Below are 14,514 nucleotides of genomic sequence, written 5' to 3'. Positions count from 1 at the left end.
TAATATAAWCCCATGTTTGGTTAATATGGGAAAGATGATAGGTAGTATTTTAAAATAAATACATTCTAAATTCTTTTACCTGAGCTCTAAGCACTCCATAGCATTTTTATATTTATTTATATTTTCTTCACTACCAGTATATGAGCAATGCCAGCAGTGATTAATCTGTTTTACCCATCATACATCAGCACTAAATAGTTGTCCCACAGCTTAGTATGGGAGCAGCTGCATCTTCCCCCAAAAAGAGAGAGGGAAATTGCATGTGCCTTTTCCTTTGACATCCCGAAACCAACTSGGGACATCATTACTTTCCCTGTTTGCACAACCCCGTATGGCTCACTCGTCCTTGCACTCCAACACCAGCCACTGACAGGTCTCCAGCTGAGGAGGCTTTTTTCCATCTGCTGGTAATTGGTACAACTCTMCCTACCCTGCAGGTCTGTCGGTCCTGCCTTTGCCTATTTCTGAGCTTTCCTTCGTTTTCCTTTCTCCTTTTGTTTGTCCTGGTTCCATGTTGCTGGTTCCTCCATCCCATCTTCCATAATTTAATAAATAACAGGAAATGATGACAATTGCGTATTGTCATCGTGCTCAGCTCTTACACATTGGTTTTTTTCAATTGAAAGGGAAAAAGAGCGCATTCCTTTTTAATAAGAAAAAGTGATTTGGTTGGATTACTGGTTTAATTAATAGAGCTAAMAAGAGCTAGATGAAGATTATGACTGGTGTTCTGTAGGTAACCTGGGAAGGGGTCAGTGAGTGGTTACCTGTTTCATCATCAAATAGGCCAGGAACCCTTCCTCCCCCAACCAAGATTGGTTTTAGTTACTTATAAGTGAGTTTGGCAAGGAAATCAATTGTGGCATTTATGCATACCATGTATCTATCTAAAGCCATTGCTTTTCTGAAATAAGATATACAGAATTTAAATTTGAACATAAGGTTGACTCCAGATCAGGAGATGGAGAGAACCAAATAAAAGGGTTTGGTCTGACAATACCACAGTGACTGGTATAAAAAAAAATGCATAGTAGGCTTTGGCAAGCTCACGTAACTATCCACAGGTAAAATCCAGCAGTGCTGTAAGCTTTAGGAAAACAGAGCAGATGATTGCAAGGAAGCATAAGGAAACTGTGAGAATGGAAAAGTACGTAAGCGCAATGCAGCCAGTGATGCTAAAATGGAAAATCATGATTGGTGTGATAATTTATTTTGTGAYGTGCAACCTTTCTTTCCTTTCTCTAGGGAGACTGCAGGATGATTCACTCTGTCCAAAATACTGAGAAAACGTCTTTGACAATGAATAGAAAAAAGAAAAGATTAAGGCTTATCACATCTGTGACACTGATGATAATGAAACAGGGAAACACATCCTCTTGCCTCTGTAAGAARAGTATTTGAAAACAAGTTCCTTAGTTTTTCACACTGTTAGAAYGTATGGACTAAGTCCAGTAAGATCCTCCAATGTGGAGGTTGACAGTAAATCCATGTGCAAGCAGTGAGGTAAGCATTGCTGGGAGGAAGCCAGGCAGCAGGTCTGGAGTGGCACAGACAAATTCTCAGCTTGCTAAGAGGAGGACTCCGTTTGCCTTGGCAAACTTTAAAGTCAGATAGGGAGTTTAGGCAGCAGCTGAGAAAAGGGGATCACAGTTTGGAATGAAGCCACTCCYGAATGCACTCAAAGTCCTGCTCTAGCTACTGAAGTCCTTTCTTCTGATCTGGAAGGTGCTTGTCTACAGTGTCTACATCTTTCTGATGGTATGAGTCCAAGTCTGCTTTAACCACACTTGTATAAATTTATGAGCTGTTCTGAAATGAGTTTGCTAAAATTAAATCCTGATAAGCAGTATCAGCAGTTGATCTGACTGCCTGCTTGCTTTCAACCATCAAACCAAGTGATAAAACAGCCTTAATTTTCTGAAATGCTTTCTCGTATCCTTAATTTTATATTGTCTCTTGCCTTCCCTGTCAAAATCAGAAAGTGATAATAGGATGACTTTTCTCTTTAAGAATGAGAAATTTAAGGTTTCYGTCTAAATGATTCATTACATTTGGCTAATGACTCCTCTCTATCCTAATCTAAACTGTTTTCATCAGCTCCTGCGCTATAGTAATTTTCAGATCTAACTATTTATTTTTCATTTTTGTATTTTCATTTTTGTATGTTCATATAAGCTGGATTTTCCTTCTCTCCATCTATTTTTTCCTAAGCTTACTTAAATCGCTTTAATAGCACACTTGTTTTTAAGTAAAATGGCATTTTGCTTTAATCAATTCTCTATTTTATTTCTGTTATTACAAAAAATGTTGCTGACTTTACAGATCTCAAAAATGTGTGTTTGCTGCCAACTAGAGAAGAGAGTTAGAAAAATATTTAAGCTAGAGAAGCAAATCATCCAGAATGAGCAAGTCAATTATACAAAGAACTTTTTTGCCTCCCTTTCTTTAGGGCTGCACAATCTCCAGTTTCGGATAAAGCCTTTCGGCCCACATTACTTCCCTCTGACGCTCCCACAGGAAAGTCTATCAGCAATCCCTTCACGTTCTAGCTTCTTTCTGATTTACCGGCGTATGTCGTCCTCTGCCTTTTTTTCTGAGCAAGCAACTACAATGTCCTAGAGTCCCCTGAAAGGGGCCCTCTGTTCGGTGTACATACGGTGTACAAACGTGCTTTAACCACTTGCCACTCCGGCTGGCAACAATTAGCAAGTAACTACAATAGCACTTAATGTAAACAGCAAATGAGGCACAACAAGCAGCACCATCGGGGCACATTTGACCAAAAAGACTGCAAAGCTGCCACCTTTAACTGTGGTTACAGCCAGCTGCGTCTTGCATCTTGTCATGCACCTCGTCATGCAAACTACGTTCCAAACAGCCTTCTGCAAGAGAGCCGCAACTCGGCGCCCGTGCCGCTGCTCCCCTCGCCGCTCACGGCCGCTTCAGCTGGCTGGCCACAAACCATTGCTGTGGGGGGTGGAGGGGACCATCAGGGAAAATACTAGCTGCCAAACTGGCTGTAATAGGAAGAACAAGGCTGGCAGCTTTGCTTTTATACTGTCTCTGCAGCCTCCAGCTCCCACCCAGCCCTTTATAGTGCCAGTGAGGTCTGGAAGAGAATGGAGTAGTAGGGAGAGCTGGAGGCTCCGCACTGCAAACCACACGCAGCCCCTGCTGCGAGTCGCCCCTCGACTCCTCACTAGTACTCCACCTCCGATGAGGCATCTGAGATTCCTCGGGGTGAAAGCACCACTGGACAAATCATCAGCAGAGAGGCACAGCTAGAGCAACAGTATTAATGACTGGGGTGCAGGCCAGGAGGGAAGAGGTGATGACTAGAGTGATGATACAGTGAGGAAATATGGGGATCACAGGAAAAGTCCTCTTGATAGCTCATAGCTCCTTCACTGGGTGAAGGCCTACAAAAGATCATGTGGTTGGGAGATAACGAGCCTAGGATTTTGAGGGGAAAACTCAAAAGAGGCAGAAAAGGAACTTTGATCTGGCAGTCTGTGGAGGACAAGACTACGAGAGAGCTGGTAACAGCCATCCAACTCAAACTGATGAAAGGCAACCTTAAATTAGAGGCAGGACAAATCTTCAAGTCAAGAGATCCTGCACAGATGCATTTAATAAGGGATAGAATCACAGCTCTAAAATAGCATACTACAAGTGACTTCTCTGGCATAGATAAGATTTAAATGCCAGTTACTAATTTTCACTTAACATCATCAGGCAACAAGGTTATGAAACGCACCAAGCCTAATCTCAGTTCTCAGCTGCAGTTCCCGTGAAGTCAAAAATGTTACTGACAAGATCTCCCTGTACAGTCATGACCAAATCCACTGATTTTTTTGTGCCTACAGAYTAGCAGTTGCACGACTGGCAAGACTTTAGTAAGAATCATCATGCTGAGAAATCTGGTAACAGTTCTTCTTCTTTAAAATAAATTTTGTTATAGTTTGATATATAAAATAGATTATCTAAAACTGTTGGGTAACTAGCTGTGTATAGTGCATAACAAGAGTTTTGGACATAGGAGAGCACATAAGTCTGGCTCATTATCTTTTTCCTCAAATATACAAGCCCTCCCATTCCCTCTATCACCACCATCCACACAAGATGCTTACAAGAAGAGAGGAGGTTTATTTCATTTTTACTCTTATCTGGCATAGGAGAATGCAAGAGGTGAATAATATCAAGCGTGCTGGCTGACCCAAACAAATGCAATCCTTAAAGTAAACACTGACTTACATAGACAAGGACTGCTTTAYGTTCACAGCAAACTGCCATTATGAGAGTAGTGATGATAATTGAAGAGATAAATTATTACTTCTGTTCCTTTTCAAGTTGCATGRAAAATAACTGCATTGGTTAAAAAACAGGTTTAGTCTGCAATGCATCCTAACAACATGATTGAGACAGCTGATGAAATCTTCCTCATTTGTACCCAAAATGTAACTTGGTACAGGTTTTTATCACACTGAAATGTGTRATAAACACATTTTAGTGTGATAGGACACTGAAATGTGTCCTACAGTCTCTGTTATATTGCAGTACAAAATAAATGCACTTATGCTAGAGGTGACAGTAGGTCCATTTAAAGAAGCATATGATTGGATGCTTTTACAATCGGGAGAGAAATCTGAATAAAGATCTCACCCAGCCAGTCCCAATTTTTTTAAAAAGTTTGAAGGTACAAAATATAATGTYTGGAAAGTTTATATTCTCTCTGAATCCCCCCTCCATGATGCTGAGAAAATAAATTAAATTCATATTGCTATGAAATTCCATTTTTGCAACTGGTGACACCCCAAGCTTGATCAGTTATGAAGACTAAAATCCTCACCCTAGTTCACATTTTCAGCATAGAGGCTAGTAGCCCACTCAAGCAACACAGCAATAATCTTTCTTCCACTGAGAATACTTTTATTCAAAGGCAAAAACTGGAGTTAGACTTTTAGGTTGTGGGCAAGGCACTCGCAAAGTGAGCAAATCTGTTTTTGCTCATAGAACTAATTTAATGTTTAAGTGCAACAAAAACACTAAATTAGCCATGAAGATCATGCATATCCAACAGCTTTCACCAGACATGATTGTGACCCAGGCCTCTAAACACAGAAATACCTAAGTCCTAAGGAATTAGCTCTTTTTTTTCCTTTTTTTTTTTTTGCTTCATGAAATGATTTTTCCTTTTTGACTAGTCATAGAAATATCATTTTCCATTAYAATATTTAACCATTTATTAAAATATTATATACTTCAGAGTTAATATATTTTTTCTTTCAGTAATAAAATATGGAATACTCTTTTTTTCAATGATATTCAGACCCCCAAAACTTAACAGAAAAACATTCATGCTGAAAATAGACAATGTACAGCACTAGGTCAGAAATAACATCTCTTGATTAAAAACCCAGGATCTTACASTGAAAACTGTACATCGATTAACCACTCACTTTTTCCTTGTATCTATGTATTTCTCTTTTTCCACTTCTGGCAGTGAGTGAAGCACAAACATGGATTATCCGATACTGAAGCAAATCTAATGGCCTCAACGTATTTGTTCCGGTCCATCCTTCTGACAGACTCTGGACACTGCCTCGCAGAGACGGATTGTTGTGTGTCTTGGATCAGCACCATTTCTCAAGCATGCAGGGCACAGCAGAATGTCACATTGCAATCCTGGGTGTTTCATGCCTGTTACTTCATGCAGTGTCCTCTTTGCAAGTCTCTGTATCTCTCTCAATGAGGCATATGCACACATTTCCAAACAAATAAGCTGTGTRTTTAAGAAGATATTAAACATGAGCTATAAAACACTACAATATGGTTAAAAAGAAATAGCTAATAAGAAGAAAAACTTCAGTTAAAGTATGTTGCTCTAAATCAGAAACATTTTAGTCTTTATTGACTATAGAAATAAACATGCTTTCATTTCAGTAAACCTTAACTGTTCATACCAATAYCTGGTCTATTTATTTTGTTTCAAAAATCCACTACTTTATAGACAAAAAAAACACATAGATAAAATGATGTGAATTTTKAACTTGAACTTCATACTCTAGTGGATTGTCCATGTCTATTCCTATTTAGATAGTAATGGAAAATACATACCTGCAGTCATCCCCTCCAGCACTAACAACGTATCTATCTCCACTTGTAAAGCGAATATTAGTCAAATGGGCTGARTGCCCGAGAAATCGTTTGTGTTTTGCCTGAAAAACAATAAAATGGAAGCCTAAATACAGTATAGCCTTGTAAATTAAGGTATGCATGTTTGTATCTGCCTTCTTATTGCATCACATATTTAGAACATTCAGAATATTATAAAGGTTTTCAGATGTGAAAGATCGCCTGAAGAACTACCATTGAGCTGCAGTGCAGATTAAATTGCCTCCAAATAAGAAAGTGCCTGCAAACTGGSGACAATGCTCAAACTAATGTAATAATATGAAATAAATTTTGGCACAGCAATAACCTGCATAAATTTTGTGCAAAGTCCCTAACACTGAAAAAATAAATCTCATTTTAAGCGTGCAAGCAATTTACACAGCGCAGTCTGAAAATTACCAATGTTAGTGAAAAATCTGTAAACTCTTCATCCATGGAAATACACAGATGGAGCTAAAATTACCAGCTGTCTTCCTCATTTGTTAAATGAGACTGCAAATGTAGTTAAACAGAACTAAGTGCTTTGAGAGTTTCAGTATAAATGTACTACGCTAGTGCAAACTGGCAATATTATCGCCTATCAGTTAGAGCTTATAGCAACAGCTATTGTACAAAATATTAAGAAAAGCTGGAGATAAGCATGCTTATAGYACAGGCTAAAGTTACATGGATGCATTAAAAAGCTACAAATTCAGAGAAGTGAATGTTTCTATCATACTTCCTCCRGAGAAACAACATAAGGCCATAATATCAAAAGTATTTTTTTGTTATAGCCACACAAAAAAAAGTTCTTACAAATTTTTCAGGACATGGAAAGTCAAACAGTTTGACCATGCCAAAATCATCACCCGTGACAAGGTTGATTCCCGAATGAGAGACACAGGCACAGTTTACATCAGCTTTTTCAGCATGCCTGGACCAGATTCCAATTACTTCATCCCCTAGAACACTGAAATAGAAGAGTGAGAAGTCCTTTTGAAAACTGCGGGAGAAACAATAAAGTCAGGACATAGTAAGCAACTATTCTATTGCAGCTGATTTTATAAAAATGTTACTTTCATGCTTTAAAGCTTACACGTACGAATCTCATGCTGATTGTATTCAGTGATTGATTTTTATATTATTCGATATTGCTCTGGAAACTGATCCAGCGGTATAAACAATGCGACCAATGACAACACCAAAAAGACAAAGATGAAATCAATAGTGCCAATAATGCTCAGTGTCATTTGCCAAAAATACAAAGGAAAAAGAAARAGGACAATGAAGAAAAGAACTCCATAGTAGAGTTACAAAAATTAATTTTAGTTGTTGGAAAATTCACAAGATTTATTTTCACTGTAACTGTGTTTTGGTTGATTCTCTAACATTTTCAAAGATATCAATTAGATGAAAAAGTCCTATGGCCTTCCAGTTCAATGAAGWTTTTTCGTTAATACCAGAGGGAGAGAAAATTAATCCTAAACAGAAAGCACAATTATCTTAGCRTTCTAAGAACAGACACTGAAACAGAATTTCCTTTGCAAAAGCTTTTGAAAAGMTCTTTTTTATTCAGCTCTGCTTAGAATGTACACTTGTACTTCCAGGAATGCACAGAAACAAGGACTTTATTATTTCATAATAGGTGGATGATTTGGAAATTTTTCTGAGACTTTTCTTTTTTTTTCCAAATYAGAACACAGTATATGATATTCAAAAATGAAATTATTATCTACTTAGGATGCACTGGACTGGATCAAAAAAAAAAAAGAGAGAGAGAGAGAGAGAAGAAAAGCAACACAGGTCTCCTGTTTTCATACCAAAGAAGCGACAAAATGGATTACCCAAAAATAGAAAGCTAGCAAAACAATCAGAAACCTTTTAAAAAAAACTCTTAATCTCACTCTGGTCTTGCAAGAAGACATTAGGGATTACTATTGTTTAAAGTGGTCCACAGGTGGAAATCTTTCAAGTATTTATTCTCATTTTCTTTGAGGATGTTAAGCAGGGGACAATAATTGCAAGCAGGCAATCAGTTCACAAAGAAGCCTACAATAGGGTATAAACTATCAGATTTACAGAAAAAGCAAAATATATGATTTAAATATCTAACAGAAATAAAATATAGTTTCATTTTTCATATAATTTGTAAGACTATTTTAAACACATTATCACTTCAATGTATTTCCTCATACTTTTAAATATACTTTTAGTATGCAGATACTACTGTAAGTAACATAATAATGCAAAACCTGAATTACTGTCTTGTGTTATCTTGTTTTGATATGCTTTTTTCACTGTTCTCTTATCCCCAAATCATTGTTTTGAAGCAAAAAGTGCAACATGCCAAGTAACTGGAACAGCAGAATGAAAAATTACTGAAGCTGCTATAGCTACTTGACTAAWGGAGCTAGAGATGCATAACAAGTAGAAAGGCACCTTTTAGAGAGAGAATTTTTATCTTTTATCTTTAATGGCCAAACAGCCCATGCTCCCCTGAGAAAATGAGTAATRTACTTTATTTTGTTGTATAGCACTTATCTGATTTGTCCCCASAACAGATTAGTACATTTAAAAGAAAACACCTGACTGAATGAAGAGTTGAAATATACTTTAAAACAGTATGCGCTTCTCCTGGAAGTTACATGTCTTTTAAAAGGTKTAAATCTGTGAATTAGTTACCTAGTCCAAGTAGCCCATGTTATTCTGTCAATCACAGCCTGGTCCACAAGCTGCTTTCCTGAAGGCACTTCATAGACTTGCCTTTTGTAAGACCCAGTAGAGACCTTCAACATGACAAAGAGAACAGTCCAGATACATTTAGAATACGTGAACATGTTTGAAATGATGATGACAGAATTCTAAAGGGCTTTAAAAAAGCATTTTTTTGATAGCATCTTTTACCCTAAMAGTAACTCATTTATTAATAAAGCCACCTTTTTGAGTCATCTGGCTCAGTGAGTTGAAAATTCGCAAAAATCTATACAAATATAAATTAACAATTAGAAAGGGTAAAGAAATTATCATTTTAAAATGTCTAATCAAGAAAATGTAATTTAAATACATTTTATATGATGCACATAATATTCACTTTATGTATCCATTCAGCATGTGGTAGTACATATGTGCATAAAAATACATAAATAAATGAGGAAAACTAAACATATCTTTAAAACTGACATGGAAGTAATTCTGCTCAGCTTGCAGATGTTGATTTGACAATGAAGACGCAAAATCAGGCTCATGTTATTTTTCCTCCTGAATGTGAACAAATTGTGGAATGCATCTCTATTTTATTGCAAGAAATGTTTTCAGCCCATTGGCTGGGAGCTTGTCATCTGTTCACGACTGTAATGAAGTAACAGCCTAGTGATAGTAAGACAGTATCCAGCACTTCTTTACAAAATACAGTATAGCGGTCACAGGAAAATACTTGCACAGAWTATGCCGTCAGTATGTTTGCCATTCAATTTTTTTAAACAATTAACAATTGATACCTGAAGATAAGAGCTATCTGCAGAAAAGTCCATCTGGATCACAAAGCTTGGAATATCTTTGCAGTAGCTAACTCGATTTAGCGTGGGACCCAATGTCAGATCATAAAAATCCACTGCATTCTCGCTGGAACCCACCGCTAAGTAACGAGAATCTGGGCTAAACCTGAACAGATAAAAGGGTTTAAAATGGAGATTGGCACTTGCAATAGAATATAATATTTGAGAATCACAGGTGTATTAGCATTTCAAGTATCTGCTACTCAGAACTGAGGAGGGAGGTAGAGTATTTCACCTGCTAGGGCAAAGTAGGTTTGAATCTGAAATAAAATTTTCACGGTATGAATATGCATTAGAAGTTAGCAATAATTTTGGTAGAGCTGCCACATATAAATGAACTAGAAACACCTCTGGAACAATTCATTATAAAATCACAGAATCATAGAATCAGTAAGGTTGGAAAGGGCCTCTGGAGATCATCTAGTCCAACCCCCCTGCTCAAGCCGAGTCACCTAGAGCATGTTAGACAGGGTTGCATCCAGGCGGGCCTTGAAGATCTCCAGAGAAGGAGACTCCACAACCTCTCTGGGCAACCTGTGCCAGTGCTCTGTCACTCTCACAGGGAAGAAATTCCCCMTCACGGTCAGGCGGAACTTCCTGTGCTTCAATTTCTGCCCATTGCCTCTTCTCCTGTCACACGGGACAACTGAAAAGAGTTTGTCCCCGTCCCCYTGACACCCTCCCTTCAGGTACTTGTACACATTGATAAGATCCCCCCTCAGTCTTCTCTTCCCCAGGCTGAAGAGGCCCAGCCATCACAGCCTTYCYKCATRRGRCASATGCTCCAGCCCTCTGATCATCTTYGTAGCMCTACRCTGGRCTCTCTCCAGTAGCTCCATGTCTCTCTTGTACTGGGGAGCCMAGAACTGGACACAGTCTGATCTCCTAAGCATCTCAATGAATCAGCATCTTTGTGACATGACGCTGACTTTGACTCTCTAAAGCTACTTTCACATGACTACAAACTGGAAAAATGAAACATCATAAATAAAGAAAACTGAGATCTTCTAGAYGAAACAAATTAAATAAAAAGGTCTGAAATCCAATCTTTCATACGCCCAATGYATCTTTGCATAGTGGTTTCTTTTCTCCAGTCTTCCGTTTTAGTCTCAAAACTCAGCAGCTTCCTGGGCTGACCAAATTTCTCACAGATGGGCACGTGTTACTGGGATAGCTTCTTTATTTCCTTCACCTCTAACACATATCCTTGGGTTAGCTTTCTGCTTCAAGCACCCCTCTACTCCTAGTGGTGCTCTCCTGCACTCCTGCAGCAGGGTTCCTGTTTGCTCTTATTTCTCCCAGTCACCCCACTTTGCTGTCCAGAAGTTCCTCTGACTTGACCACGCTCAATTTATCTCACAAAAGGAACAATTTTGTCTTCCTTTAAGGGTGCTTCTACCCTACCCAAGGTGCATAAGCAAAATTTTCTTTCTGCTAACTGTATCTTTTCTAACAAAATGCAACAAAAAGTAAACTGACAAAAAGACATTTCTGTCATTTCTCACAACCCAACCTTCTGTAAACCTCTAATCTCATTTTGCTTCCTAACCATCATCTTATTCTGTTCCTTTGCACACCTTCAATCTGCCCCAATTAGGATGGACTTGTACTTCCTATTGTCCATTTGCCTTCCTAATCACTCTTCATTTTAACTAATCCTTGGCAATATTTCCCGAGCCTTCCCCTACCCCAGTAGTCTTTTTTAATTGCTTGCTATCTTGTACCTTTATGTATCTCCTTCCTCCTCTTTATTCTTGGTATCAGAGTAATAGCATGAACTCTAACTCACACATTGATTCCAGCTTTCCGCAATGCCCTTGTAATGCTTCTCACAATGTATACAATACGTATGCAAAATATATACAAATACATATTTCTAAAAATCAAAGAGTGCATTTGACAGTTATGCTGACTTGGGAATAAATTAATATATACTTTTTGGTACAAATGCCAGGCAAATGGCATCTTTAAATCTGGGATTTTCTTATACGATAYGTTCTCTTCCACAATGTTAAGTTCATTTTTCTAATTTTTAGTTCCACGTATTTTTCAGATTTCCAGGACAGTACAGCAGACAAAGCCATTACATGTTCTGACCTGATATCCTGAATAGCTGATCTTCTGTCCCTTTTTTTCCCCCATATTTTTAGAGAGGTCACAAGCAAGATAATAAATTCTCCATTTTTCATGCCAATAGCTACCATATCGCCTTCTGGGCTATAACAAACAGTACGAGCTGCGTGTCCTAAACTGACTTTGTTCAGCATCTTCTGTGAAAAAATAACACAAGAGAAGAATAAATGTTTCTATTTATTCATATTCCAAAATTACCTGATGCTAACGGTTTGCCACTATTGGACGAATTATTCTCAAAATATCAAAGTCCATGTCAAACAATTACAAAAGCTTAGTTTCTCAGGCCACACTAAAAAGAAACTTTGAGTCCTCAAAAATTAAACAAATCTAAGATTTTTGGCTTTGCCAAAGTGGCAACTGTCCTTCACACCTACCTTTTCAGCAATATCCCAGAGTCTCACTGTGCCATCTTCTGCAGCAGAGAGGAAAAAGTCTCTGGAAGGATGTGTTGCCAGGCCCCAGATTGGTCCATCCATATGACCATTAATAAGAATGTTACATGCAGCATTTTTCTCTCCAACTTCTATTATTTCAGCATTTCTTGTCCCAACAAGAATTTTTCCCTTGAACAACAGTGAAAGAATTATCCCCAATATAATACATTAACTACCAGTGCTGAACAGCAGTAAAGGTAAACACCAAAGTTATAGTTCCGTTAAAAAGGTATTTTTTTCTCAAATCAAATAATCAAAGCTAATTTATTTTTTAAACTCAACTATGATCYATTATAGGACAAGGCTGCACAAAAATCATGACATTATTTGAATACTTGCTTGTAAGAGAGGTACTTGTTTTTCTATCACACAGAAATGTAATCCCTTATTATTCTTTAATCAAAACATATACAAAATATTGCCCAAATAAAGGCCCAGATTTCCTGACACAGATTTGTGTTTCTTCTGTAAAGGCAGCTGTAGATAAGTTGTAGCTCAATCTTTAATTTCCATTAATTGCAAGAGCAAGAAGCAGCAAACACTTTAATACATATACGCTGACAGAGATTAAYCCTGAGATTATAACCTTTATTTTAAAGGCAACATGCTTTACCTTGCCTCTACAAACAGAGCGAACACAGTCAGTCATTTGTCCTGTCTCCAGTCTGAAGGCACGACACCGTTTCAGCTCTTGATCCCATAGTTTAACCGCTCCTCCTTCCTTTGATCTATCATGAAATCAGGAACAACCGTGAGTATAATGGCTGGTGCAAGAAAGACAATGAATGTATAAAGAACTTCATTATTTACTGTCATTTAATGTAAATCAAGACTTCTCCACTGTATTTTAAATCATTAAGTATCCATTACTTTTTTACAACACAGATCATACTAATATGCTTAGCTTGCTAGCTAAGTAAACAAACAAGAATACAGCTTTTATAGTGATCAATTCTGAAATCATGACCACTTTCAAACTGATTGCAGATTTTCTTTTTATATTTTTAAAYTTCTCAATTATATCTTGGTAAAAATTAATAATGTGCAGTATTCTTTTAGGCTGCATTATTTAGTTAAAATAATCACATTCTGTATCATTGTCCAGAAAAATATTTTTCAGAAGGGAAACAACCAACATTTGTATTGCAGCTCCTAGATTTTAAGTGTATTTATTTATTCATCTAGCATATTTCACTAAGGAATTGTAAAATAGTTAATAGTTAATTGTTAATTTACTACCTGGGAACAAAAAGTATTTCTTGTCACAAAAATTTCCAAAGCTGAGAAGATAAACGAATATGGCTACTAAAAGGCATTACAAGACAAAAGCTGGAAAGAGTGCTGAAATATGAAGAGAACCAAGGGAAACAGGGATTTACAGTGAAATGGTATTTCATGTATTTTTTAGTAGTGCATTGAGGAATACTGATTCAACGCCTTCATTGTAGCAGCTACTTTAGAGAACAAGTTGAAAGATGGTCATTTAGTTCTACTAAGTTCAGTCTAAAATTAGAAAATGCACATGATGATGGCAATGAGGAAGACAAGAAAGGATAAAAAAGGGGCCAGAATCTCTATCACTCCATTCTTGTGCCATGTTTAGAAAAACAGAATTAAGGTAGCTTTGGATTACTTCTTCTGTACTTCCCAAAATCTATTGCAGAACTTAAGCTTCTAGGCTACAATTGGTTCAATATCAACCAGTCCAAATTAGATTTACAAAGCAGAACTGATCTATGCAACAGACCACTGAAATTGTACATTATTTTAATAGGTGCATCAGATTTTGGAGGTTATTTTAATKAAGTGTTCTAGTTTTTGATCTTCTTAGGCCAAAGGATATAAGGAAGGAAAGCTTTAAATTTATGTTAATTGATTCTAGCAACTTGACATGGGCAATCATAGATATAAGTTATGCATTTTTCCATTTCCATAAAAATAATGCAAAGTCATCACAAAATGCCTGAAGTAGCTTGCATATGTGCTTTAGTAGAATGACTGCTAGAAGATAAAATTATGAAGAACTATTTGTACAACATTGATTCTCTTTCATCCCATTGACTTTAAGTATTTAAGCAAGGCACCYAGGTCAGAATCCTCGTTACTGCAGGCTTTCTCTTAAAATCAATGGAAAAAATTAGGTTCCYGAAGCTCATATGGGCTGACTTACATTTTAGAGGTGGGTAGCTATTTTTTTTCCTACCAACTATTTAGGAATCCTGAAGTGACTTCCCTTC

At 37.3% G+C, this 14,514-nt stretch overlaps 1 protein-coding gene across 1 annotated transcript in view; it reads right to left on the bottom strand.

The window, feature by feature from the left end:
- Window positions 1–5,726: 5,726 nt before the first annotated feature.
- EML5 (EMAP like 5) overlaps window positions 5,727–14,514 on the bottom strand; it is a 125,839-nt gene continuing 117,051 nt past the window's right edge. Inside the window, exons 35-42 of the mRNA XM_085317569.1 lie at window positions 12,891–13,005; window positions 12,218–12,406; window positions 11,805–11,977; window positions 9,651–9,813; window positions 8,836–8,939; window positions 6,970–7,123; window positions 6,118–6,218; window positions 5,727–5,782 (exon numbers count right to left, since the gene is read on the bottom strand). Coding sequence (XP_085173695.1) covers window positions 5,746–5,782; window positions 6,118–6,218; window positions 6,970–7,123; window positions 8,836–8,939; window positions 9,651–9,813; window positions 11,805–11,977; window positions 12,218–12,406; window positions 12,891–13,005 — 1,036 coding nt within the window. The 3' untranslated portion in view covers window positions 5,727–5,745. The remainder of the gene's footprint in view (window positions 5,783–6,117; window positions 6,219–6,969; window positions 7,124–8,835; window positions 8,940–9,650; window positions 9,814–11,804; window positions 11,978–12,217; window positions 12,407–12,890; window positions 13,006–14,514) is intronic.

The sequence above is a fragment of the Rhea americana genome, unplaced genomic scaffold (genome assembly GCF_003343005.1).
Source record: "Rhea americana isolate MKP2758 unplaced genomic scaffold, rheAme1 scaffold_5, whole genome shotgun sequence".
In the NCBI taxonomy this organism is placed as follows: Eukaryota; Metazoa; Chordata; class Aves; order Rheiformes; family Rheidae; genus Rhea; species Rhea americana.
Note: the sequence above shows the minus strand (reverse complement) of the source record. Positions and strands in the feature narration are given on the sequence as shown.